The 27,150-nt window shown below is 37.5% G+C and overlaps 3 protein-coding genes across 3 annotated transcripts; 1 reads left to right on the top strand and 2 right to left on the bottom strand.

The window, feature by feature from the left end:
* Positions 1–181: 181 nt before the first annotated feature.
* Positions 182–3,027, top strand: LOC105051940 (auxin transporter-like protein 3). The gene is given in 10 exon segments (XM_010932590.4): positions 182–416; positions 522–678; positions 681–706; positions 1,132–1,171; positions 1,174–1,243; positions 1,342–1,525; positions 1,635–1,732; positions 1,986–2,193; positions 2,291–2,548; positions 2,630–3,027. Coding segments are annotated over 10 exon segments (1,386 nt in total). The 5' UTR covers positions 182–263; the 3' UTR covers positions 2,822–3,027.
* Positions 3,028–12,092: 9,065 nt separating this feature from the next.
* On the bottom strand, positions 12,093–14,521 carry LOC105051941 (cold shock domain-containing protein 4). Its single transcript, XM_010932591.4, has 2 exons — positions 13,630–14,521; positions 12,093–12,420 (listed from the first exon to the last, which is right to left on the bottom strand). The coding sequence occupies exon 1, from the start codon at positions 14,228–14,230 to the stop codon at positions 13,631–13,633; it is 600 nt and encodes a 199-aa protein (XP_010930893.1). The 5' UTR covers positions 14,231–14,521; the 3' UTR covers positions 12,093–12,420; position 13,630.
* A 2,828-nt stretch (positions 14,522–17,349) lies between these two features.
* On the bottom strand, positions 17,350–24,023 carry LOC105036658 (putative box C/D snoRNA protein SPCC613.07). The gene is made up of 5 exons (XM_073243743.1): positions 23,577–24,023; positions 23,257–23,461; positions 19,179–19,247; positions 18,811–18,943; positions 17,350–18,730 (listed from the first exon to the last, which is right to left on the bottom strand). Exons 1-5 carry the CDS (start codon positions 23,803–23,805, stop codon positions 18,047–18,049), a joined length of 1,320 nt encoding a protein of 439 aa, XP_073099844.1. The 5' UTR covers positions 23,806–24,023; the 3' UTR covers positions 17,350–18,046.
* Between the last annotated feature and the right edge of the window lie 3,127 nt (positions 24,024–27,150).

Here is a 27,150-nt window from a genome sequence, read left to right as displayed (position 1 = left end):
ACCCTAGAGTCTTATACTGGACCGGCTCTTATGGGCTTACGTTTCCGATGAACCTTTTGGTGGGCCAGGCCGCTCGTTCGCTGCCTCAAAGGCCTGGTCCCATGCTCCACTTTGGAAAGAAAGTGAACAGAGTGGTGGAGAAGAAAATGATGCAGGGACTCCTTTATAATCACAAGAGCTCCTCAGAACTTAGCACACATTACAAACAAAGAGAGGAAGGAAGGGAAGGAGGGGAGAAGAGAGAGGGAGATAGAGAGAACGAGATGGCGTCGGAGAAAGTCGAGACCATTGTTGCAGGGAATTACATCGAAATGGAGATCGAAGAGGACTCAAAGGTCTCTAAGAGCAAGCTTTCGAGGTACTTCTGGCATGGCGGCTCGGTCTATGATGCATGGTTTAGCTGTGCTTCTAACCAGGTATTGCTTATGTTTATCATGGCTAAAATGCTGAAGAATGAGCCCCTTTTTTTTTGTATGTACACATTGGCTAAGTGTTGGGTGGTGGTTGTGGTGTTGGTGTAGGTGGCTCAAGTGCTGCTCACACTGCCATACTCATTCTCCCAGCTTGGGATGGTGTCGGGGATCCTCTTTCAGCTGTTTTATGGGCTGATGGGGAGTTGGACTGCTTATCTTATCAGTGTGCTCTATGTGGAGTACAGAACTAGAAAAGAGAGACAGAAGTGGATTTCAGGAACCATGTCATCCAGGTAAATTAATGCTTTCTTTCACTTAAAACGATTTATATATCAACTTTCTAACGATCATCTACAAGATTTTAAGGAGATTTCCTTGAAGGATATCCCTCATGTTGCAACTTTGGTGGTTTATACTGCTTCCCATTTTCACTTGCATGGTGACATGAAGCAATATCCATCTTTTATGACCGAGAGTTTGGGGATACGGTATTTTTAACCATCTTTTACAGAAAGCCACTTTGCTGCATCATAAAAGAGTATGGAGCTCCCTTTTTTTAGTATATGTAAAGAAGAGAAAAGTGAAAGAAGAGAAACTAGAAAATTAATGAAAAAGAAGAAAGAAAAGAATCTTTTGGGGAGGAATCATCTCCACTTTATTTCACTCATTTTTTTGTTTATATTTGTTTTATATTTTATTATATTTTGATTCTCCTCAGTGGTTTGAAGTCCTCGATGGGCTTTTGGGGAAGCACTGGAGGAAATAGGTCTGTTTTTCAACTGCACATTCCTTCTTTTTGGATCAGTGATTCAACTAATTGCATGTGCAAGGTGATCAACCAAAAACCAAAATGTATTTGTTATAACTTTTTTTTTTATTTTTTTGCCTCCCTTACTTGGAAATTTTTACACTATTTTCTTTTATGCAGCAATATTTATTACATCAATGACAGCCTTGACAAGAGGACTTGGACATACATCTTTGGTGCCTGCTGTGCTACAACAATCTTCATCCCCTCCTTCCACAATTACAGAATCTGGTCCTTCCTAGGCCTCCTCATGACCAGTTATACTGCATGGTATCTAACGATTGCTGCCTTGCACCATGGGCAGGTATTTTGCACTTTAAATGGTCATCTCCAAAATCCCAAATACCACTGCCGATTGCTCTCATGGTTCCTACCACTTCCCTCTTATTCTGGTTTCTTAATTTGTATCCTAGGTGGAAGGTGTGATCCATTCAGGTCCAACCAAGATGGTTCTATACTTCACTGGAGCTACCAACATCCTCTATACCTTTGGAGGCCATGCTGTCACAGTGTAAGTAATTTCATACAATGTAACTGAACTCCAAGTTCCGTGTATACAGGAAAAAGTTGCAGACCAACCCCCCTTCCTGCCTTGGTGGCTAGGGCCTTTCCTCCTTGATGGCCTTGTCTGGGGTTGGAGGATTGGCACCCTTTTCTAATTCACAAGAGAACATTATGGCACTGAAATATCTTAGTTGTTTCATATATATATATATTTCATCACTGTTTTTTATGGTGCAACTCTTCTTGTTTTGGTCATGTAGAGAGATCATGCATGCAATGTGGAAACCACAGAAATTTAAGCTCATATATTTGATGGCAACCTTGTATGTGCTGACACTCACCCTACCCTCGGCTGCTTCAATGTATTGGGCCTTTGGTGACATGCTCCTCGACCATTCCAATGCCTTCTCTTTGCTCCCAAGGTCTGGATTCAGGGATACTGCTGTTATTCTTATGCTCATACATCAGGTGAGAATCCAACTTCTTTAGCTTCAACATAAATGATAAGACTTCCACAATCAATTGCTTCATGTTACGGTGATGCCTTCTGAATGTTATGAATCAGTTTATAACCTTTGGATTCGCATGCACTCCTCTATACTTCGTGTGGGAGAAACTGATCGGAATCCACGAGACAAAAAGCATGTTCAAGAGGGCACTTGCGAGGCTTCCCGTGGTGATACCGATATGGTTCCTCGCAATCATATTCCCCTTCTTTGGCCCCATCAACTCCACCGTCGGTTCCCTGCTTGTCAGCTTCACTGTTTACATAATTCCAGCCATGGCACACATGATAACCTTCGCTCCTGCTGCTGCTAGAGAGGTTTAGTATCACATAACCATTAGTTTAGAGTTAATAAGTTTCATGTTTGATCTTTCTAATTGGGTCTTTTGGTGCTTGCAGAATGCTGTGGAGAGGCCCCCATCATTTTTGGGAGGCTGGGCTGGTCTCTACTCTGTGAATTGCTTTGTTGTGGTGTGGGTTTTGGTGGTGGGGTTTGGATTTGGAGGGTGGGCAAGTATGCTTAACTTCATCCAACAGGTGGATACATTTGGTCTGTTCACCAAATGCTATCAATGCCCTCCTAGGCATTAGGGAGATTTGTCACCCTACTCACCAAAATATTGAGGGAAAAGAAAAAGGAATGAAGTTATGCGTGTGTTTCAAGTATTGGCCTACTTTTATGTTGTATTTATCCTCTAATGAAATGCAACTCCAATCGAAAAGTCTGTATTTTATGTCTCTCCTCTTTCATCCTCTTGCATATATTCTACAATACCAATGGAAACTTGTGCTTATAGTAATCCATCAGGCTCAAGGATTTTTATACACCAGTTTTTTTTTAACAAAAACATGTGAGTGGTCTAGTGGTAACTGGGCAAGTTAATGGGTCCATAGTTTATTAATCTGGAAAAGTAGAGAAAGCTTGCATGTTATCATGTTCCTAGAAAAGTGGGAATTATGGGATGGTGACTGCAATGTGTGGTTCATCAGAGGAGTGGTCCATGAAGAAAAGCAGACAATTACCATGAATAAGCCCTCGCTAGTACCAGAGCATAGATCTGGAAACCCAAAAGCTCTTTCTGGATTCACACCTGCACCAAGTAGAGTCGATTCAAGGACATCATTAGGTACAAAAGGATTGGAGTGCGGTAAATGTACCCTAAATAGAACTGAAAGTCACAGTTTCGACCAAGTCACAATTCAGAAAAAACTTTTCGAGTAAATGTGATAACTCAATTGCATCTTATGTTACTGTGCACACCGGAGACTGAATCTGACGTCAAGGTCGGACATACTTGCGAGCTCTATAGGATTTTTTGTTCTCTGATTTTATGGAGTGTTCTCACACTAGAGTGGTGCATGTGCCTGCTTGTACCAAAAAAATAGAAAAAGATAACTCAATTTAGTCCCTGATCAAATGCTGAAAATATAGTCGCCCTCTTCTATCCTCTTTCCAAAAAAATCTATTAGAACAATCGAGGGAGAAAATTTAATTAAAACCAAACAAATCTGTTTTATCCTTTAGCACCTTTTCTACTATATCTTGTAGATTCTGAAGTTCTCAAAGAAGGGATAGATCGTCTACAAGAATACACAAAGAATTACTTCGTGAAAATGCTCCACCAGAAATAAAATGCCACCATATGTAAAGTAGCATCCCACAGGAAGCGTTGATGATGAGATAAATGCTACCATATACGAGTAACACCATACTAGGGTCACAAGGAATTGTTCATGATCGATCTACAGTCATTTAAGCGCTCGAACTAGTATTTATTTAAGGTCTAGCATCATTCAATCTACATTGACTCAATAGAATCAAGAAAGATGGAAGTGGAATTTAACTACAACAAGAAAATGGCTGGAAGATAGACCGACAGATGACGGGTATCAAACGAATCCTTAAGATGATGCTTGCCTAATGCTACCATTAACTCCCTCTTGAACTGAAAGAAAAGGTAATCAGCCTACAGATTACAGCCAAAGTCTTAGACCTCAAGACTGTTATATGGAACTATAGTTGGCTCATAAATCTGGAAAGTTTAACAACAGAATATGACTACTGTCACCCCCTAAATGTTCTCAGCTAGGTAACTGAACTCATGTCCAAAGAAACAAAACGAGATAGAAAAAGACTATATATGTACCCACTTTTGAATGCATGTGCCTTCACTTTTATTGGACCTAGATCATTAATGGCAAATGTGCAGATAACTAGTGCGGTCCAATGACAAATTAAGAAGATGGACCATGATAAGCCAATCCAGACGCAGAAATGAACACCCAAATGGTGGATGCCACATCTCCAACCTACTGGCTAACAACAACATGTGATGCAAAGCAACTTGAGACATTGGAAATGGGGTCTTATCTTTGTGTTCATAGCTAAAGCTACTTTCTCCTGGGGACCTCCAAATTAAAAAAGAAGCAAAGGCTCCGACACAAAGAAAGCGATCTCTCACACCTTCTACTCCTTTCTTTTGCTGTCCTTTTCCTACAAAGACCGTCAGCTTTGTACCATATGACTATGAGAACAGACTTTCCTCGAGTTGTCCTCAAACTACCACATTGATCAACCGACTACTTTATAGATGATCCATAGCTACTATCGATCTCATGGAAGGGCCTTGGCCAGTTGGCCACAGTCTTAACTAAACCTCATACTTAAGAGGACAAAATATAGTACTGTTCATTGTCTCACATTGGTCCTCCATAAATAAATAATACACATTTATAGAGGAGCATGGCATCCTGATGTATTGCTAACTTTCTTAGGAACCTGTTTGACTTAGCCCAGGCAGACAGAGATGAATGTATTTACCTATCTTTTAACATAGAATTAGATTATTTAATTACATCCATATATGGAACAAAATAATTCATTTTCATGAGAAAAGGGATAGAAATTCATTTGAAAGGAAATTTATGATACTCTAGAAAATTTGAGATGTCATAGCCTCTCTAATCCCCTCAATTTATTTCATCTTAAAAATTAAGAATTTTACTAATAACTCTTAATGACCGAAATATAAATATAAATATAAATATGATAGTTAGGCATCAACATATCCCTTTCATCTACTTATAGAACTATACAATAATTATTTTTAGGACCCAATGGTTGATTGCCAGAGTTGGTACCCACATAATACTAGCAGCATTTCTCCCAATTACACTGCCTTATCCATTCCATAAGCAAGGCACGTGGCGGCCCTCCTCCAGGGCTGAGCCATGTTACCTCCCCTTGTTCTTTCCATCTTGGAGGCTTCTCACCATTGAGAATCCTGCAATGCGACAGAGATTAAGACACCTTCCTCTGTGGATGAGGATGGACAAGCATACAAGCAATGCATCTTGCAATCCTAACCCTACATGTTTCCTCTCCATCTAATCAGAAACAATCAACATACTCCCATGCACCATAGCCACAAAATAATTTGATCCATCCTCCATATCTTAGTCACACTTCTCATTGCACTATCATGCTCAAAGACTTCCTCTCACAGCATCCTAAAACAAAGATTGAAGAAATTGACCCTAATGATGTCCTCATGATCGGAAGTTCCTGGGTCAAAATTAAAAGGTTGCAAATAGAGAGACAGAGCATACTGAGAAGGACATGGAATAATTAAAAACTCGAATCCTTGCATTGGATGGGATCCAGTTCACAAAGATGGCAACTGAGTATTAGGACAAAGCTCTGATAATGTTCAACTAGTGCCTTTTTTGGAGGTTTTGAATGGCTCGTGATGGAGGGGAACCACAGAATAGGGTTGTTAAGGGGTCTTTGTCACCAGAATTAGTACGTCCGACAGTCCATGACTTCATGTAGAGGGGCTTTGCTGCTGGACAGAGTCCTCATAGATCTAATTTCAGAGATCCTCTTTTGGAAAGAAAAAGATGCCTCCAACTGAAGCCATGCAAAAGAGGGCCACACCATATTCAAATTGCATGCAAGTCAAAGAGAAAGAGTTTGATGTCTCCTGTGCCTCTCCAGTCCCCACACCAAACATAACAAACAAAATATCTCTTGTTGTCTTGTGGCTAGCATGCAAGCTCAAGATCATGTGCTTACAGAAACACATGAACAAAGACCAAAATTGGATAGCAATGTTTCAAACTATTATTTTCTGCAGATTTTATGAGTATGATTTTCCAAGTCTGTAAGCTTAAATTGCACCTCTACTAAAAACAAGAAGGGGAAAAACACAATAACTTAGAGGTGCATAGAAAGATACTGAGACAGTCTTCCAAGGAAGATCCAAGAAATTATCCCCTGCAAGCAATTAATGACTTGCGCTCATCTTAACAATGCAAATGTTTGTCGTAAGGAAGTCTTGTAGTCCATATGAATTCGTTCTTTATTTCAACAAAACTCACATTGTCAAATGATGTTTTTCATCAAATTTCGAAATCCACCGGCTTAACATATCATATTATTTTCCACATGCCACGGCTTCATCAGAAAATCACAACATTCCAAGAAAAATGAGAACAGATAAGCAAAAGATTGCTCCAGGATGTTATTAATAAATTCAGGATTTTTACAAGCTACAGCAACATCTTTCAATTGAAAAAATCTGTAAGCACCAAATAATGGTGATTTTTACTTGCCTTTAGGAGGTACTGACAAAAGAACAGGTCCAAAGCACTTCAAATCTCATGCAGCACTGGCATGAAGATACCCCAGGAAAAAAAAGACTAGCTAAAAAATATGGTTTGAAAATGATTTAAGCAGGCATCTAGCCATATAAATTCGATGAATATCCATATTCCATGATTCATCATTTGGTTGCCAAGATAGAAGGCATGAGAAGATTAAATAAGGACATGGAGAGAAAATTTTAATAGATTCAACCAGCTCAATGCACTCTAGAAATAAAGATGCAACAATATAATGTGAATATCAAGTGCTGCAACCAACCACCATGATGCTCCAGGAGTGAGAACACAAGCAAGTAAATCAACTCTGGATTATTGCTAAGATACAAGGCATGGGTTACATCAAAAAAAAAGTTTGTGGCCAAATTCTCACAAAGTTTGTTCCTAGTATGAGTTTGCACTCATGAATTACTATAGGCAGCATGAAGACCGCAGACGTATGGACAAGTATGAATTCTTGAGTTCCATAGAAACAAATGCACCTTCCAAATATTAAAAAACCAATTGTAACATCAATTAGTGGCAAGCAAACTCCTTTTGTACATGCATTCAGTTCTGGATAAACAAAACATGGAATTCTAATACTGCAGCAAACATAATAGAGCATAAAACTGTTAAATCTGGTGTGTAGATCAAATCATTTTTTGCTCTCAGATTAGCAGTTGGCCTGTAGACTGCAAGGACAGTAAAAACAAGTGTGAAAATAAGCTATTCAGCTAAAAACATCTTCATCTAAACCTGCTAGATGTGATATGTCGTAAATCCTCTTGCTTTGCATCACATTATCAGCAAGTAGAGTTCCTTCATGGGGGCACTTTTGTGGATGTCACTAACAAAGCACCAAATATATGAAAGGATTTGCTACTAAAGCTTCTGCAACATGCCACTCAACTTGGATGGCCCACTGATTTTGACTCTATAATGTCCAAAAAATTAATGAACATTTCAGAAATATTTTGATGAGAAAATGAAAACTAAAGGGGAAAATTATTTTTCTAGGCACAAAAAATTTAGGTAGTACAACAGAGATGTCTTGGAAGAAACAAAGACCGAAACATGAAAACAGAAACATACAAAGAAGCACCCTGAAATAGTTTAATATGATAGCAGATGATTCTGTACTTTCCAAGGGAATCTGTGAAGATCTTGCTGAGAGAAGATAACATCAAGAAGATATAGCAAAGCCAGCCTAGCCAGCAATTGCGTGATCAATGAAACTAGTCAGCAAAGGACTTAGTAGGATTTAGTAAAAAATGTTGAAGCTTCTGACAGGCTTCTGACAGATGCACCAGAAGGATGGTGTTTCCATTCAATCATTACTAAATCCAAAAAATGAATAATATCAACAAAAGTCTCTTCATGAAAACTTAAAAAAGAAAAGAAAAGAAAACATTGCATTGAAAAATTGAACATCCAAAACTTTTATAAATTATTTTCTGGACTCAGTAAATCAAACTTGAGATCCTTGAAAGGTTACATAGCAGAAAAACAAACTTTTGTAAATGATTAAATAAATTGAAGCCAACTAGGACGTCGGGACTTATTATAAAAAAATATTTCTGCCTGTTATATGTACCAGCAGCTCATTAGGGGGGGTATTTAGTATGGGTGATCAACTCAAAATCAAGAATGATGTGGGCGGAGGTGATGAGATTGCCACATTTGATTGCACTATAGTGAGCTTATGTGGCAGTAATCCTAAATCACCCCTATTCCTCAAGCCCAATCCAGCGATGGAATACTTGTCTTAAAGGTCGAGAATCCAAGATCACCCCGGGACAGTGATCTTAGACTGAAATTTGAGGACAAAAATATATCTTAATCTAGCAGAAAAATTAGTATATCAACATGCCATAAATATATTATATCAATATTATATATCTGAGATTATATTATATTAATATTACATTTGTGATGTATATTATATTATAATATATTATTAATCATATTATTGTCATATTATGATGAAATATAATTAGAGAAGAAATATCTTATTGTACTTTATATTTATATAATGAAATTATTTAATATATTACTTCTATTTATCTTATTTTTTAATCAAAACAAATACTAGTACTAATAAATAATATATTATAAGTATAAATAAAAATATTAATTCTATGATAACAATTAATATATTTTTATAAGATTAATAATTTGCAAGACTAATGAATATATTTTTATAGAATATATTAATAATTAATATATCAATAAATATATTAATATTTTATTATAATATATTTTATATTATTTATACATATATTTTTATGGAATATATGAGGGGTAGTTTTGGTATTATATGGTCAGTGATTTTAGATTCTTATGAAATACCAAACATGTTACTTATGGATACTTAAGAATCTTTAATCACTAAACCATGATCTATCAAATGCAGTGATCTTTGATCACTACGGATCAGATCATCTTAGGATTCAAATTACCGGTGATCTTAGATCACCATGGTGATCCCATTTGAGTTATCAAACGCTATCTAGAAGTTGAAAAGTAGGGACAAATATGGAGATACACATTTTGGCAGTTCTGTTCTGTGTAGAATTTTTGAGGAAAATTCACATACAAAGTGATGTTTTTTTTTTTGAACAAAAAAGTGTAAGAGATATTTGGCTATCATCCTTGCTAAGCTAATATCTAGCAAGGCTCTTCAGATCTCGCTCTAGAACATCAAGTCAGCAATAAGATTCCGTCATCGAGATTAACCCCATTAAAAGTCTGACCTCAAATGTTTACAAAAATTCCAAATAAGCCCTGCCTATTTTCTGTCTTGCTGCAAACTTTTTCACAGACTTCTGACTGTGTGCTTTCTTTTAACTTGTGAAGAGCTACCAACTAAATGCTTATACAATACTAATTTAAGAACAACCATACTAACACACTAACTTGTGCTTATCTCTATCTCATGATTTGCTTTTTATTATTTATTATTGTTACTGAATTATGAGGAAAAATTTAAGAAGGAAATTGACATGAATGTAGGCTATATTTGGAGATACAGCCAGGTCATCTAAATTTGTAAAAGAAATGGTATTACTAACCTAGACAATCCACTAACCAGCATTCTTGGATGGCTAAAAGGGCTTTCACAGTTGGTACGTTCCATTTGGCTGAGTTTTTGACTTTTATGATGTCTTAATCAACCCAGATTGTGGCAGATTCCTGTGTGTTCTAGTTTGATAGGTCAGTCTAATCCAATCTAACAGCATGCACTCAGATATACTAATTGCAGGTTCAGAGATTTGCCCTTCTGCACTCTCCTTCCTCGACCAGAAAAAGAAAAAGAATGAAAAGAAAATGCTTATCATATTAAAATAAGGCTATGTTTGGACATCTGTATACAAATTTTTATGCAAGAGAACAGTGTCATATCAAACCATCAAGTCTACCATGTAAGGTGCCATATCGAAGAAGGAATTAGAATTTACAAGGAACAGTGTTTTTTTTTAAAAAAAAAAATCTGTTCTTGTTTTAATATATTTTATTTTTATTCTTAAAACAGCAAACCACCCCACAAGCCAAAAACAATTTGCAAACTGCACTTCATTTTATTTCAAACTTATGTTTAAAACTTAAAATAATTCGGCAATTCAGGTCAATTTGAATAGTTTGTTTTGAACAACAAAAGTAATATTTTCAAATGGAAACTACAGATTGTCTGAATAGTATGTTTTGGATTTTCAACTTATAGACATCACAACTTTTTTGTACATCACCTTCATATTTAAAATGATGAAGATGGCATTAACTCGTGCATTCCAGCTAGAGATTGTAAAATTGGTATTGAAGGTGTATATGAAATTTTTGGTTTTGTTTAACTATTTGATGTCACAAGCAAGGTCATGCTCCATAATTTGAAACATAGGGTTTCTTTGGATGAGTCAAACATGACGCCTACAAAATTTAATAGATTTCTCTATATCATCTAACAATCAAAATAGCCTAGATCTGATAGAAAAATATATTCACTCTTTTTTTTTAATTGAAATGTGGTTAATAATGTAGCTTCCAATGCAGCGAAGACTTGATAAAGCACATACAAACATTTTCGAATAGATTGATACTGGACTATGCATGATCCAGGCATTTCAAGAGTAACTCTCTTCTCACATTTTGCATCATCTCACTTCAATTAAAAATGTCCACCAATGCAAAAACAAAGATGAGTGGCAGATGTGAATCATAGAGTTACAACGTCTTCTCTTCTTTCACTCCTCCAGCCCATGTTAGCATATGGAGATCTTCATTGCTCGCTCCCCAATCTTCTATCCTATTCTAGGAATTCTCACTTTATCTGCTACTATTGCTGCTCTAATTTTTTCCAAACTACTCCTTCTTTTCTTAAAGAAAAATTAAGGTGCCTATTTCTAATTATTGACCAAAAGAAGTCTACCATACACTGATACAACACCTCTACAGATTTGCTCATCTTGCATATATGAATTACTTTAATATTCAAGAATCATACTGATACATTCAGGCACACTTTCTCCTCTTATTTGAAAAAAAATGCTAAATGAAATTTGTTTAGCAAATCTCTAGGATACCATTTCTTCCACCACCTCAATTTATCATATTCTGTCAACACAAGCATTCTATAGGCTGTATTGTGATAGAGCAATAATGTAAACCTTCAGCCTCTAGAATCTAAAATTCCCTTCTGTAGTTTCAGTCGAACTATTCATCCCTCCTCAAGTCTCACATACCAACATTATATTTAAGTACAAATAGCATACACACAAGGCCGAAAATCACAAGCATCAGAAATGACCAACCATACATTGTTCTTCTATCAGGAAAAGAAAAATACACTATACATCAGCATGCAGCAAAAGCATACAGACAGGCATAAAAAATCTCAAGGTCACAAAATTCCTAAAAAAACTCAAGGTCCAAACTCAAGGAAAGAGCACAAAGATTTGCAAATAAGCATTACCAAATTACTCTAACATTAGTATCAAATGGCAATTTATCTATGACTATTATAAGATGGTAAGGCTGGAGTCTGATATATGATGTACCTGTTACGATATGATCATGTTATGGGTCTTTGGATTACAGGGGGTGGAAGAACAGGGGAAGGGGTAGGCGGAGGAGAAAGAATTTTCTTCTTACAACCTATTTTTGCAAAGTAGGCTCGTCAAAGGGAACCTGGGACCTTTTGAGTTGAAGTACTCAAGGACTTAAATTTGATTCTCAATGACCTTTTCCATTGCCATTAACAGTCTTTAAATACAATCCAAGGCTGAAACTAAATCATCGAGAAAACATATAAAGTGGGCAAGAGAGTATGAGGGAAAGTGGGTGAGAGAGCATGGGGGAAAAGTGGGCGAAACAACCCATTAACTAAAGGAAAAATAACTACAAATCAACTGCTTAAACTCAGGCACGACTGCAGAACCAATTCAGCCAACTAGCTCCATCTTCCTCTGCTCTTGACTCGGTCTTAGTCCTCCATGTGTACTGCTGCGTGTCGTCCCTGCAACCCACCACGTGTGCTGCTACGTGTCACCGTCCTGTGCGTTGTAATGTTAGCTGGATTGCTAACAGTACCTCAGTATTCTCAAGGAAGATAGTGTCATGCAGGAAAGAATTTAAATGTCAAATACCGGAGTTACAAGGAGCAGTCAATCAAGGGTTCAAAAAAATATTCCAGCCCTTCAACAATCTCCACAACATAACTAACCAGTGACCAAGTAAAATAGGCTCAGGAAGACAATACTAACATGACAGTGTCAACCTGGAAAGTAGCAATGTATAGGAGCACACAAGCAACCATGACTAACTTAAGTGTACAAAGGGAATACGTATATAAGACAACCCAGTTCATAAGGACTGAAAAGTATTTCCTCTTTGTCCCTGAAAGCCATTTTGTGACCTTGGTTTTGAACCAATGAATACCTGAAAACAAAACAGCTTTTTGCTAACCCGAGCATATCAAAAGTAAGCCCATCAATCCTTGTTTTCATTTCATTGAAATACATCCCAGAGCAGTGACAATATTTATCAGGGATAACAGCAGATGCCAATCATTTATAATTACTAACAGCCACTCCTAGAACAATAATGCTGTCACAAATGAAGTATAAATACTTCAGTACATACTTTCACCTACTGTTATGCATCGCAAGCAAGTTGTACCATCAAAGTGATAATCTTCTATGGCACCACAATTGCTACCAAATACTACATTTCATTGGTCACAAACACAACAAATGTCACGATTTTTATAAGTTAAACACCTCATCATTTTGTGCCCATGATGTCATAAGTGGGCAATCAAGATCATAATAAACCTTGAATCAAGAAAAATAGATGGAGCCTTCATTTGCATTGACAGGATATTTGCCTGTGCTTTACAGTAATTTTACACAAATATCAAGCTATCTTGATCTGTTAGCTTCTACAATTTTACAAACAAACCTGTCTGTCCGCATAACATGATACAAAAACGAAAAGTAAACCGAAGCATACTGCAGATCTCATAACAAACCAAGAAGCTTAAAACAAGCATGTCTACATAACCAAAAGAAAAAAAATCATTAATTTCATATACTAAAAGAAAAGGTACATCAAATCACAAAAATATACTTTGAAAAAAAAAAAAAAACTTATATTTCTGTAAGCAAATACCCACAAGATCAAAAACGCATAAAAAAGGAAAAGAGATCCAATCCACAATGTTATCATTTAGCAGAAGCACCCATTAGTCACAATACTATTACTTTAGGCGCTGTTAGGACACTCCCTCGCAAAATGACCGTGACCTCCACAGTTGTAGCAACCGCCGCCGCCACCATAGCTACCGTACCTCCCTCCGCCGCCGCCACCGTGGCCGCCGCCTCCTCCTCCCTGGTTACAGTCCCTCGCCAAGTGTCCAGTCCTCCCACAGTTATAGCACGGCCCACCACTGCTATACCCTCCGCCTCCAACTCCGCCACCCATCTTCCCGCCTCTCCCCCTACTCCACCCTCTCCCGTATCTACCGCCACCGCCGCTGCCGGAACCTCCAGCATAACCACTTCCATATCCGCCGCTTCCCTTACCTCTCCCGCCAGAGTATCCTCTCCCTCCGCCGCCGGCAAAAGAGGAAATGGCGGATCCATTGGGACCGGTGACGTCGACAGCCTTGGATCGGCCGTCGTCGTCGCGGTGGACGGCGAACTCGACAGCGTCGCCCTCGGCGAGGGCGCGGAAGCCGTCGGAGCGGATAGACGTCTGGTGGACGAAGAGGTCTTCGCCGCCACCGTCCGGGACGATGAACCCGAAGCCCTTCGCCCCGCTGAACCACTTCACCGTCCCCGTCTCCCGCCTCCCCGGCGCCATCCCCGCCCCTAAAACCCTAACCCTAGCCTGGAGGGAGAAATGCTAGAGTGGGCGGCGGCGGAGGTCTACTTCCGACAACTTCCGAATTCCGTCCTCCTCCCTTTCTTCCTTCTTTCTCCCCGGCAGCGGTGGGATTTGACACAGAGGAAGTGACCACTTTTTAAGGACTGGAAGATTGGACGGCTGGGATTGGGCCTTATGGATGAAGGAACGAATCAGGAAGTGGTATGCCCTCTGGAGAATAAATAATCGAAAAGATTCTGAGCTCCCTTTTTTTTTTTTATGATAAGGTCTGACCTCCCTTCGCTCTTCCTAATTTCCACAGTTATAACTGCCATCTTTGCGTTTAGGGCAAAGCATGGAGCATGCGATTTGGTGCATGTAATTATTAGCAAAGAGGACACATTTGGAATGCCTATATCTATTTTTAATTTTAACATTAGAAAGGACTAATTTTTACTTTTTTTTTAATCCATACCTGTTCCATTTATAGAGAATTGATTCCAATCGAGATCAAATTCTTGACCCTTTGCTTTGGAATCGAATTCTTACACTTTCGGCCGGTATATCATTTGAGCATACATTCGAAAATAAAAAGTAGATGTGAAATAATAAAACAAGTTAGCTATTCAAGAAACTTTTTCGAGCATTATCATCGTAGGAGATGTGGTCCAGTGATTCCTTTAGATTTCAACCAGTTAATTCTATGGATCCTTACAATTTTTATTTTGCTTTTTTTTCTGACGGGGAACAACAAGAGGAAATTGGTGAGAAAGGTTATTTAGTTAAGCTTTATCATTAAGAATGATATATAATGTATAAAGATTATTGGTGAAGCTATACTCAAACATGCACTGTCTTAATATTATTCTTACATTAAAGTTTTGTGATGTTGGTTACGGGGTGATATTATATTAATGTGATCTTTTTAATCTAGCCTAGACATCAGCATATCTCTCATATAGTTTAAATAAAAAAAAATTCCCACTAGTTGATGAGAGGCTAAACCTAAACCGCATGCATGGTGGAGTACCAAAATAGATGCGTGCAATATAAAGTAGCGTGCACGTGAATGAAAGAGAAGGTGAGCTCAGAAGTTCAAAAGAGTTTCATATCTGGATTCCGGTCTTTCGCATTGACAACCTTTTAGGTCGAAATCTTTTAGTGGATGGACGCAAGATAAGAAAGTACTCCCGTAGGTGAATAGAAGCATTTTTGTCCCCACAATATTTCCATTATCATCATCTTCTCTGAAAAACATATTCCACTAACATCACGATCATTTTTTTTTTTTTTTTTATATACGGCCGTAACGGATGGAAGATATTTATGGATGCCAATGCTCAAATGAAAGTGGTGACCATGAATCATCAATCACGCTTGTGGATAGGTTCGATGTGTCTGACAGCAAAATTCTGTACAAATTCTCTCGTCAATTGTTTTTCATAGGAATGAGCAAATGTAGAAACCCAAAAACTTGAGATCTTGCTACATTTGAATTGGAGGTTCAGGTTGCAACAGCCAAATTGATAAAATGACGATAAATGTGATAATGCATTATATCCTGGTAATCTTATCCACAGAATAAAGATGCCCAACAAGTAAATAAATCAGTAAATTACATCACAGCAAATCACTCATGTGATCGGAGAATAAAAAATTTAAGCTGAGGTGACCAAGGGATAATACTAAATTACAGATTTGCAGTAATACAAACAGACTTTTGTACTCCGCCTGAAGGATTTATATGGAAAATGAGATGGCTTGTAATTTAATACCCATCATTATAACTTGGGAAAAAAGAGGAAATGTTAATATGCATCCTCTCCTCAGAACATTTCAGGGGAATAAAATACATTATTAATATGCCAAAATAGCAGGCCTCATGATTCCCTTCGGTAACTCGTAAAATACAAAAACTCTAATCTGTCGTTTCCAACAGGCTGTTAAAATAAGTGAGAGTGAACAAAAAGTTACAGAAAAACACCTAAACATAACAAACCCCTAGCTCTCAAGTGAAGAGAGCAGCATCCCCTTTGTTTTTTGAAGAGAATTTATGGCTTTCACTGCTAGAGATGCCAATGGCTGTGACTTCCCGGACATGATCTGCATATTTATTCCGGAAGATGTGAAATAGATTGATAACCATCAGAAAGAATCTGTTAAAGCAGTAGAAAAAATGTAGAAGATGCCTTCAGAGTGGTAAAGGGACAGTCACAGTGTACTTTGGAATGGGTTGCTTTCCAGTCCCGATGGTTAGCAATGAGGCATCACAAACGGAGTTGCACTACGACAATGTGCCTCCCAGTCTGATTTTGGTTGTCCAAGGAACAAACAGGCTGGATTTATGGAGGCCAGATGCATCCATAAGTCCATGTATAAAATGTTCATTCTGATGACACATGATCAAGGTTAATCAAAAAAACAAACTTCACGTACATTCAGATGCATCCATAAGTCCATGTATTAATGCTTCAAAAAAACCACTTCTTTGGAAACACATAATCACTGTTACCTGTCCGTCGCTAGAACAGTCACAGAAGATGTTGAAAAGACTTCATGTTCTTTATTTCAAATAATTGATTGACTACAAGAAATTATTGGATAAATAAGAACGATCTAATCAGAACCTGCTCCACATGGAAGTTGACCACAGCTGAAGTCTATTCTAACCACTTAAATTTAGGTAATGACTTCAGTTTAATGGCTTTAACATTTTTGATAAAAATCCTTGGTGCTCAAGAAGTGTTAAAAGAGAGGAGAAAAAGAAAGTACAAAACAGGAAGAAATGGAGCTTATCATGCAAGTTAAGTCGTCAAAGGAGAGTTTTTATCAGAGATCATTCAAAATAAGTTATATAGATCACACACAGTCTGAAAATAGTCACAGAATGATCAACAATCAAATATTTTACACATGCAAATTGATGGGAAATATAAACTATCAGTTCTTCTGTTTCAATATACGAATCATTATCAATGGTTTCTGATAACTGTTTACAAAATGAAATAGGGCCTTTTTCTCCACAATAAAAGGGGGAAGTGGTCTATTATTTGCTTAACTGATGCCCGACAACTATAGCAAAATGGACTGGAGCATTATATCGTGTGGCCCAGTGATGAAGCTATAAATAGCCATCTTAGAAATTGTATTGAAAAAATTAATAGAACTAAAGTAAACGATTAAAAAAAATGCAACAGCAATGCTGTATCTATACCAACATTAATATAAATACATTGCTTCAAAAACTTCACCACAATATGCCGTGAGGTAAGCTGCTGGTTCTCACCGAAGCTAAAACTCTCAAGAAGTGACACAGCAGTGACATTGCTGACTGGAAAGCAATATCGGAGTTGTCATGCTAAGGCTGGAAGTGTCAAACAAGAAGCAACTGAACCATAGACACACACCCCTGACACCCCCCCCCCCCCAACCACCACCCCCACAATAAGTTCCGGATCATAAACGAAATGCAAGCTACAGCCGAATGTCCACTGCTATTTTGATTCAGTGTGACTATCCTGCTGGTGAATATGGATTACATACACATTGATGTGCTAAATTGTGGTCTGCATCAAGTATTGGCTCTCTATTTGTCATAACTCATAACCATGATAATTCACTTTATGTTGCTTAAAATGAACCTGCAGTCATATCCAGCATCCACAACTCACTGTTGCAGTAATAAGTGCTAGCAGAAGAAAGTTCAAACACAAAACGAGCTGATTTCAAATGATACAACTGCTTCAATAGAAATGCCGGTTCAGAATTATGATGTCGCTTCTTTCTCTAGAATATAATGATGTGCATCTTCAGTTAATTGGGAGTTGGAATCTCCCCTTCCTCTAATGCCTCTTCCATATATGGTTCTCCACCAAAACCCAGGAGATTCTTTCTTTCTTGTGATTCATCTTCTTCACTGCACCCACTGTCCAAGCACAGAAAATCATCAGGATTAATTTCCCCAATAAAGTCTGAATAAGCATCTTTCACTTCCTGCTGAAAGTCAAATATTTCCTCCTCAGGAAAATTCTTTAGATTTGCACTACTACTGGAATGTCCACCACTTTCCTCCACATTTGCTCCACACTTACTGCTAGAAATAGGTATTAAATATTCAGCAGGTGCATCTGACATCCGCTTACTGGGGCGAATAAGTCCTTTCTCAGATATGGTCACATTCTTAGGAATTTGAGTATTATTACAAGGCTCTAAAATTTTGTGATCCATAAGATCCACAACCTTCGTGTCTGAAAGCATCTCACCTTCTTCTATTTCCTCCTCTTTAAAAAAAGTACCCTTTGGGCTTTGGTTGCTGCTGGGAGAATCAACAGGTTCCTCATTCTTACAAAATGACCTTGTGTCCTTCTCAATTTCAAAGTTATAGCAGTGTGAAGGAAGAAAAACATATATCACAGGATACTCTACAATAACAGAATCCTTCAATTGCAGACCTATTGGATCCTTTATGTTCAACTGACGAAATGGTGACATGGCTCCCTGCAAGGACCAGAAAAGTTGCCCTCAAATATTATTTGAACTTAAGATGTGAGAATTTGTGACAATTAAACATATAATACCTTAGCATTCTTCCGAAGGAAAAACTTCAAATCATCCAAGCGTACATTGCAAAATGGCCTCAACTGATTGTTCCATGGAGTAGGTGCTAGATGTTTCTCAATGACAGAATACAAGCTCATATTTTCATGAATGCTGGAAGAATGAAATTGTAATCTAAGTTTGCATGGCTTCTTTCAAATTGATGGTTAAAGCACACAAGACACAGTAGTTACAGTCTAAACATAACAAGCCACCAAAGATGTCTAGAGATTCCTAGATTCATAGCAGAACAAAGTAGGGTTCTTTGATAATAAATCCTTAATTGCCAGGCTTTGAGAGGATTTGGCATATATTAACCAAAGAAGGTGGCCACATGTTTCAAACTCACCTGTGGTCAATTAGGATGACATCTGTCGAGTGAAACCTCCATTCAAGCGTCCAATACATACAGTTCTTCCTGGACAACAGTATATGATGATGTAAATATAAAACCCAACCAAATGACAAGATAGTCAAGAGAGCAATTTCTAATAAAAAATGCATATTACTTTATTGACTGAACTACCAAGGGAAGATGTTTAAGGATAAATATTTTTTTTTAAAAAAAGAAAAGAAAGAAGACAATGCTCTGAAGAAGTTACTATCAGAAACTTTTTGTATACCCTGCAGTGGCCAGCTGCAGAGAACCCAAATATCAATGTGGGCTTCTGTCACAACCTAAATATCAATATGCCAATAAAAAAGAGCATGGAACCACTTATTCAAGTATCATTCATGATGTCATTATTTATAATGTCTAGTTCCGTTATACATTTCAACCAGCATTTTGAAAGGCTAGCATTGTGAATGTTGTAAACAATTTTTTTTTTTTTTTTAAAAAAGTGTAAACACTTTGTATAAATATTTAATAGATGTTATGGTAGAGATTAGTAGCTAAGAAAGTATCATTATAAGGTGGGGTGATGAGATATATATAACAACAACACCAAGCAGATAAGCTGCAAATATATTTATGAATCAAATTTGCAAAAGAAATTATAATTGTTCTTAATATAATGAGGAAAAGCCTTTTGGCAGCCAAGCATTGGCAATGCAGCTTTAAATACGGCATTTTAACACCAGTCCTGATGACACTAGTTAACATGTTCATAACACAAAAGGACCATAAAAGGAAAAGAATTGAAAATTAATCTCTTTTTAATTGGAAATAATTGGTTATGCAGTCTCACCAATACCACAAATGAACATACTCCTCTATTTGCTTGGTCATCATGTAACTGTCATTGTTAAAAACTGGAGCATAGGATTCATATAGGATAGTGGTGAAGGTTCTATTACCTATTGACTGAGAACCAGGACCCTGACAATTTTTGTCCTTAACAAAGAATTGCATCAGCTCCAACTACAATTCTCCATTGAGAAACAAGACCTCAATGTCATCTAAACTAAATAAATCTATATTATATATAAAAGTACTGATAATTTCTGTCCAGAGACAATCTGATCCATTGAATCAAAATTTTAAAAAAAAAAAAAAATCATGGCCATCAAAACTATAACAAAGGAATTCTAATAAAATTAAAACTCAGATTGGAATGCTCTGAGGTAGTGATATTAAGCAACTGATTTCAATGACTATAGAAGAAATGGCTTTGTAATATGAAGCTTATGTTAATGTTCTCAAAGCAAGTGCCCTTTTAAAATTTAGAGTCTCCAAGGAGACCTTAGTTATCGCATAGCAATCTGTCCTGATGAAGAGATTTACTTTGTTTTCTTATGGTATCTAGCATGAAACATATCATCAATTAATTAGTAAGTGCTGCCAAATTCCAAAAAGAAATTGGTCACATTTAATGAGTTTGTAGATGTTTAAATATACATCTCTAGGAAATGAATCTTTTTGATCCTGTGCAGATTACAGGAAGCAAGTTTTGGAGATGAGAATGAGAAAGAGGTGACCAACTAAAGAAAGCAGAAAGAAGGGACTTTTCCATGTAACATAGAGAAGAGATTCAAGGTGTAAGTAATACAGTAACCATAAATGCTTAACTTGTCTGGTTGCCTTTTAATTATATGGTAATCACAGGAAGAGGCTTTACAACCCAAATGTCTGTAAGTTGTCTGTAAATTGCCTGTGAACATGCATCATGAATCAAATCTTAGTTGTCCATACAAGTACAGCACAGCATAAGCCACCAGTAAAGATTTGAGCCGACTTAATTGGTCCCGACCAAATTAAGTAAAAATTGTAGAGATTAGTTCTGAAATTGAAAAAAATAAAAAAAAGTTTGACCTGATGACAGTAAAAAGGTTGAGAAGTTGAGATCATGTAAAAGGGAGACTAACTATTGTGATTATGATGCGCCTTTCACTCATTTATTCCTTAGGTTGGGCAGCAGCTGGACCCAACTATATACTGCACCCCCAATGAGCATCCTGTGCTCCATCCTGCTGTATGTTAAACACTCCGTTCCATCATGCTCATGTGAGAACAAGTGGTCAGAAATCTCTGTGTCCAGCCATCTCACAAATAAAATTTACCTTCAGATCCATGGTTCGTCGCATGCCAAGGTAATGTAAAACAGCGTTCGCCAGAAAATCCATGTCCTTGACTGTCCCAATGACCACGTTTCCACTTCCATTTGACAAAAATGATAAAAACGACCAAAAAGATGGCGCCCACATCCATGTAAGATGGCATTTGCTGTCATTCTTGTTAGAAAACCATCATTTTTCTGAAACCCTCAGATTCCCGTGCTCCTGTTCTTTCAACTAACTTACACTAAAACTAATTATTCTTTGCCTAGAAATTAGCTGTGTTTAGGTTTTGATAAATCTAAAGGAAACGCTCTTTTCATGAGCTGAGCCTCTTACAAGCTTCAATCCATCCTATCTCCATTAAGAACTGCATATTTGCAAAAGTTAATGATGTGGAAAGACCTTTAAAATGACGGATAACCATGAAACTGCATGCAAGTATCAACCATGACCAGCAGTTTCCGATAACAGGATGAGAGTGGTAGATTCTCTTATCCCTTTTGAGACGGTTAATTGAACTTTGATTGGATCTACTACCACTCACTCTTTCTAATTGATTTTGATGCCTTGCCCAAGTTTCCCAAAACTTTTGTATTTTAAGTGTAAATACTGCCTATCATTTCAGCGACATTGCATTGACTTTTTTTTTAATAGCACTTTAAATGAAAAGTTTAAGAAATTATTTCAACAATGGGCAAAATTGTCACCTTCCTATATCAGGTTCCTTGGACAATTCCTAACTGTACTAAAAGAATCTTCTGCCTAATTCATGCCTTGCAAAATCTGTAGAATCTGTTACCTAATTATTAATGTTTTTATCCTCTTGGACGCTTACTCTTACATAGCTTTATGATAGCCCTTGAGGCTTAATTGTCAGAAGAAAATAACTTTGTTATCATAACCCCTGTTGACATTTTAAAGTTTCACTAGAAACTGAACTTCACATCTAAAAAGTGCACGGCTAGAAGTCCCTTTTGCCAAATTTTCTCTTCTTGTCATAATCTTCAGCAATTTTTGGCTTGAACCAGAGACAATCAAGGTTCACTGTCTCAGTATTAGACCACATCTTAATACCATGTTGGCACATTGTCAATACACCCAGTTGGAGAGTCGATTTAGCATATAGAGATTCCATGTGCCTCCTGTACTGCATCTCAGTTCAATACAAGTACCATATAGTACGTTCCAATATATGGATGGTACACACCATTATGGCTAATCCTGGACATAATTAATAAATAGCAAAAAATTGATTTTATTTCTTTTTTCTTGCAGCTTCCTACACTGGCAATTCTGCCTCTTCCACCAAATAAGAAATGCCAGGAAGTTATGAATTTGAACCTCCAGATTATGATATCTTCGATCATGATATGTTCTTCTGCTAATTGCTAATGGACCGGTACAATAAACTTGTGTCTCACACCAATTCAGCAATATATGTTTCAAATTTTATAACTTATGAACAATATAACTATCGATCGTAATAGTTCCTATTATAGACATGCATATGCACATAATTACTTACTAGTAAAACAAAAACCAATAAATTGGTTTTGGCGGTTGGTTTGAGTGCTCTCATGAAAGGGGAAAAAATCTCTCAAGAATTTTAAGCTTCTGTGCAGGAATTGCATGGCCATGCCATAATCTACAAGTTACATATGACAAAATAAAACTTATATAGCAAAAACATGAAAAAAATCATATGCAAGTTATAAATAAGTAGTTCACATATTTTCTCTAAAAAAGATGCTTTATTTTTTTTAAAAAAATATCCAACATGTATGGCATGGCCCACTACACTAGTTAACAGATCATATCGAATTTAAAACTAATATCAATCTAATAATCTTTACTTCTTAGAATCAAGAATTCCAAAATCAATAAAAACACAACAAACAAGAAAATCTAGAATATAAAGACAAACAAACCTCTGATCATATCTCGACCGGTTCTTCTCCCTCTTCGACATGCCAGGCGGGAGAATCATAAGCCGAATCCTCCGACGGTAGGCCGCATTCCGAAGCAGACGGAGCCTCACCGGCATCTTATTAAACCTGAACCCCTCCCGGAACTCAGCAAGCATCCGATGAGCCGACTCCATCACCCTCTTTGTTTCCTCCAAAAAGTTGTAATCTTTACCCATCCAAATCAAACAAGTCAGCAAGAAATCCAATTAGCAACTCAAGGAACAATCAAACAGGCAATACAGATTGAAAAAGAGAGCAGGGACGAGGGAAGAGAGGCCAACCAGAGAAGAGACGATCATCATCGAACTGGGAGAGGGGGACAAACTCGGTCCGATTCCTCTTGCCGGTGCAACTGGTGTGCTGCTTGTGAGATTTGACGCATGGGAGGCTGCAAGTGAGGCGGGAGCAACTCGGGCAGCGGTACTTCCATGGATTGGAGCCGCACTCCTCACAAAGAGTTGGCTTCTTGGGCTTAGGATTTGGGTTTGGAGAGGCTTCTAGTTCGGCCATGGCGGAGGTGGGATTTGGAGGACGCAATGGGAGAGGAGAGAAGCTTCAGGTTGCAATACTTCTATTTCGAAGGCGGATACCAATTCGAAGGGTTTAAGATTTATGGGGTCTTCCCGAAGGTGGCCTAATCCAGCCTACAAATGTCAAGCCCATTATTAAATTCATGTTTAGAATAAAATATCTAAAAAATTAAAAATATAAAATCTATACAATACATTGTTATAACTTGCTATTATTCAGAAAAATTACATAATGTACTGAGCATTTTGCGTTTGTGAGCACACATCTGGTGTGAGAAGCATAACATACATGATTTTTTAAACATAAATCAATCAATTTATTTTTTTAAAAAAGCAAAAACTATGAATTTAAGAACAAAGATACGACGATGAGATATTGGAGAAAATTAAAATAATATGTAAGATCATATTTTAAATCATCAAATATTTTATTAACTATCTTTATTTATTACATAATCATTATAATTATATTATATATATAATATACATATTATCATATTAAACTATATATAATCATTATACATATAGTTATTGGTTTGCTAGATATTGGATTTTAAGAATTTGACCTTTTGTTTTGTCTTCAAAAATTCTTGATTCTTGAAAATGGTTGGGGTTTAGTGTGTGTTTCAAGATGACAACTCCCAAATCAAGACTAGCAAAGACTATTGGCAAAGGCTTCGATATTGATCGGATCGACCGATATCCATACCATCTCAATATAACCAAATCAGCCTCTCCGTTTCCCATCTCCGCCACGTTCGCCGCCACCCCACCACCACCACCCGCGACCCATCCCCAAACCCTACAAAATATCATGCTTCCACCAACCCATCTCCCAATAGACTTTCCACCAAGCTCTCAAAACCTCAAGCGACAAACTCACACCTCCACAACATATGCCCAAGAAAAAACCCCAACCGGAACCTAAAAAGCAAAAAAGAAGCAAAAAAAAAAAACATTCTATGTGAAAAAAAACCTCTCTACCATTCACACTGCTACAACTCGCACAAAATCCCAAATGCTCGAGACAAAACCCCAATCGGACTAGCAAAACCCCAATCAAAACCTAAGAAACCCCTCCCATCTCCCTTAGTGCTCTTTTTTCCCACAAACCTCCGAAAACAAATAATGAAATGAAAAGAAGAAGAAGCAAAAAGGGAAAAAAAGGATCAATTTATGTGCGAACAGGTCTTCCTGTTTAATTTTTTCCGTCTTTCCTTTGTTTTGATTGGTTTTTCCTATATTTTTTCCCGGTGCTTCCTTTGTTTTTTCAGTCCTTAGGAGTCTCAGTCGGGTGGAAGATTTGGAGCAGTCGAATAGGAAAGCTTAGACGATGGTTTTGTCGGAACCCTACCTGTCGGGCCTCCGCTGCTAGGGCTGGGGGATATTGGGGTGGCCGGGAGGTGGGGGGGTGAGATTACGGATTTTACGAATGTGAAGGCCCGGCCCACTAGCCCAGTTTGAAAAAAAAAAAAAAAAAAAGAGATAAATAGAGCAGGAAGACTCCCGATCGGAGTCTTCCTCTTCTCCGATCAAAAATCGGAGTCCTAGGGCCATTAAAAGACCCTAGGACGAACCCTATAAGAAACCCCCCTCTCTCCTCTATGGGTAGACCCTTCAGTCGCCGCCGTTTGCCAGAGATTTTTCTCCGATTTTCCCGTTTGAAGCCGCGACTCCTCGACCCGTGTTCGCCGCGATTTCTCGCCGGTGGGGGTCACCGGAGGTTGTGGTAAGGTCTCCCTCCTCTCCCTCTCTTCTCTCCCTTCTTTCCCGTGCCGGTGAGCACGATGGCCGGCGACGGGTGTCGCCGGATTTAGTTGGAGAAGAAAACCCCCTGTTCGCCGCCTCTTTCCTATGATTTTCCGGCGCCGACGGTCACGCCGACCGTCGGCCCATAAAATGTCACGCCCCAAATCCGAGACATAACACGGCCATGCTACCGAGGGATGGAACCCACGATAACACGAAGCCAATTCATCATAATCATCTAAAATCCGTCAAATAAAAAGATTCAATTCTATTATTCATCAAATAATCGAATCAATATGGGTTCAGAGCATCTAAATCCAAAAGCAAGTACTAACCCGAATCTACAAATTCATGATTATAAAATAAATTAAACTTCTGTTGTCAAATTTTTCAGCTTGCTATGTCGATCTTCAAGCTTGAATTCTTTTTTGCCGATCCTAACCTTATTTCTCTGTTCAAACAAAAAAGAAAACAAAAAGAATATGAACTACACTAGCCCAGTAAGTAGAACTTGCACTTCCTTATCGGATCAAGCATGGGTTTTTCATGATAATGCAATATTTAGAAAATAACAGATAATACAAAATAAAGCATTTCATAGAGCATGTAACAAAATAAGTTTTAAACCCATCATGCATGCATAAATCATGTATATTTCACAATCATGAATCGTAAATCATTTTCATCATGTATTCATGTCATGTTTCAAAACATTGCTCACAGATATTCGTACTAAGGTCACTATTATACCCGTGACAGGACCATGTTTCTTAATCGACAGAGTTCTTAATTCATGTGCCAACTTTATACCTGTTGGCAGGATCATGTTTCGTGTGGATGCTAGCTCCGGATGTCGACCTTCCCGAAGGGATTCATTCATAGTCATCTGAGAGCCTTTGAAATCTTTATATCTTTTTTCTTAAAGCATACATATACATAGATGGAAAAACAATGAAATTCATGCTTCATAATCATGCTATTTTCATAAAACATGTTCATAAAATCAATGCTCATAATAAAATATCCTCTTTCATATCACATATGCCGATCCTTATTTTATGAAAAATTATGATTTCATCAATAGCAATTCTTTGCATAAAAACATGATCATTTAAAAATAAATAAGGAGCATAAGATCCACTTACCTCGTTCATCTTAGATCTTCGGACTTCGTTAGAAGAATCAGCTAATCCTATTTAAAATATCAAATCATTATCAAATTCTATTCCATAAATATAACAAGATTAAATCATAAGGAAAGAGGACTGTTGTCCGGATGTGTCGGACCATTCAGATACCAGGGCAATTCAGGATCTCTGATCTGAAGGTCAGATTCAAGTGACTTGATCAAGAAATTGTGAGGCACAGATCGAATTAAAGTCAAGATCAATCAATAGGGTTCTTTAATAAATTTGAAAGATCTTTGATACGATCAGATGAGGTTGACATACAACACGGATATCAAAGCAACTTCAGATCATCTTGATAGAGTCAATATAAGCTTCTAAAAGATGAAGGCATGACTCGATACAGGATTCATAGATCTTTTTTTTTAGAGAGAGAAAGTCGGTCATGA

This window comes from Elaeis guineensis, chromosome 9, assembly GCF_000442705.2.
Source record: "Elaeis guineensis isolate ETL-2024a chromosome 9, EG11, whole genome shotgun sequence".
NCBI lineage: Eukaryota > Viridiplantae > Streptophyta > Magnoliopsida > Arecales > Arecaceae > Elaeis > Elaeis guineensis.
This window is presented reverse-complemented; position numbering and strand designations above follow the sequence as displayed.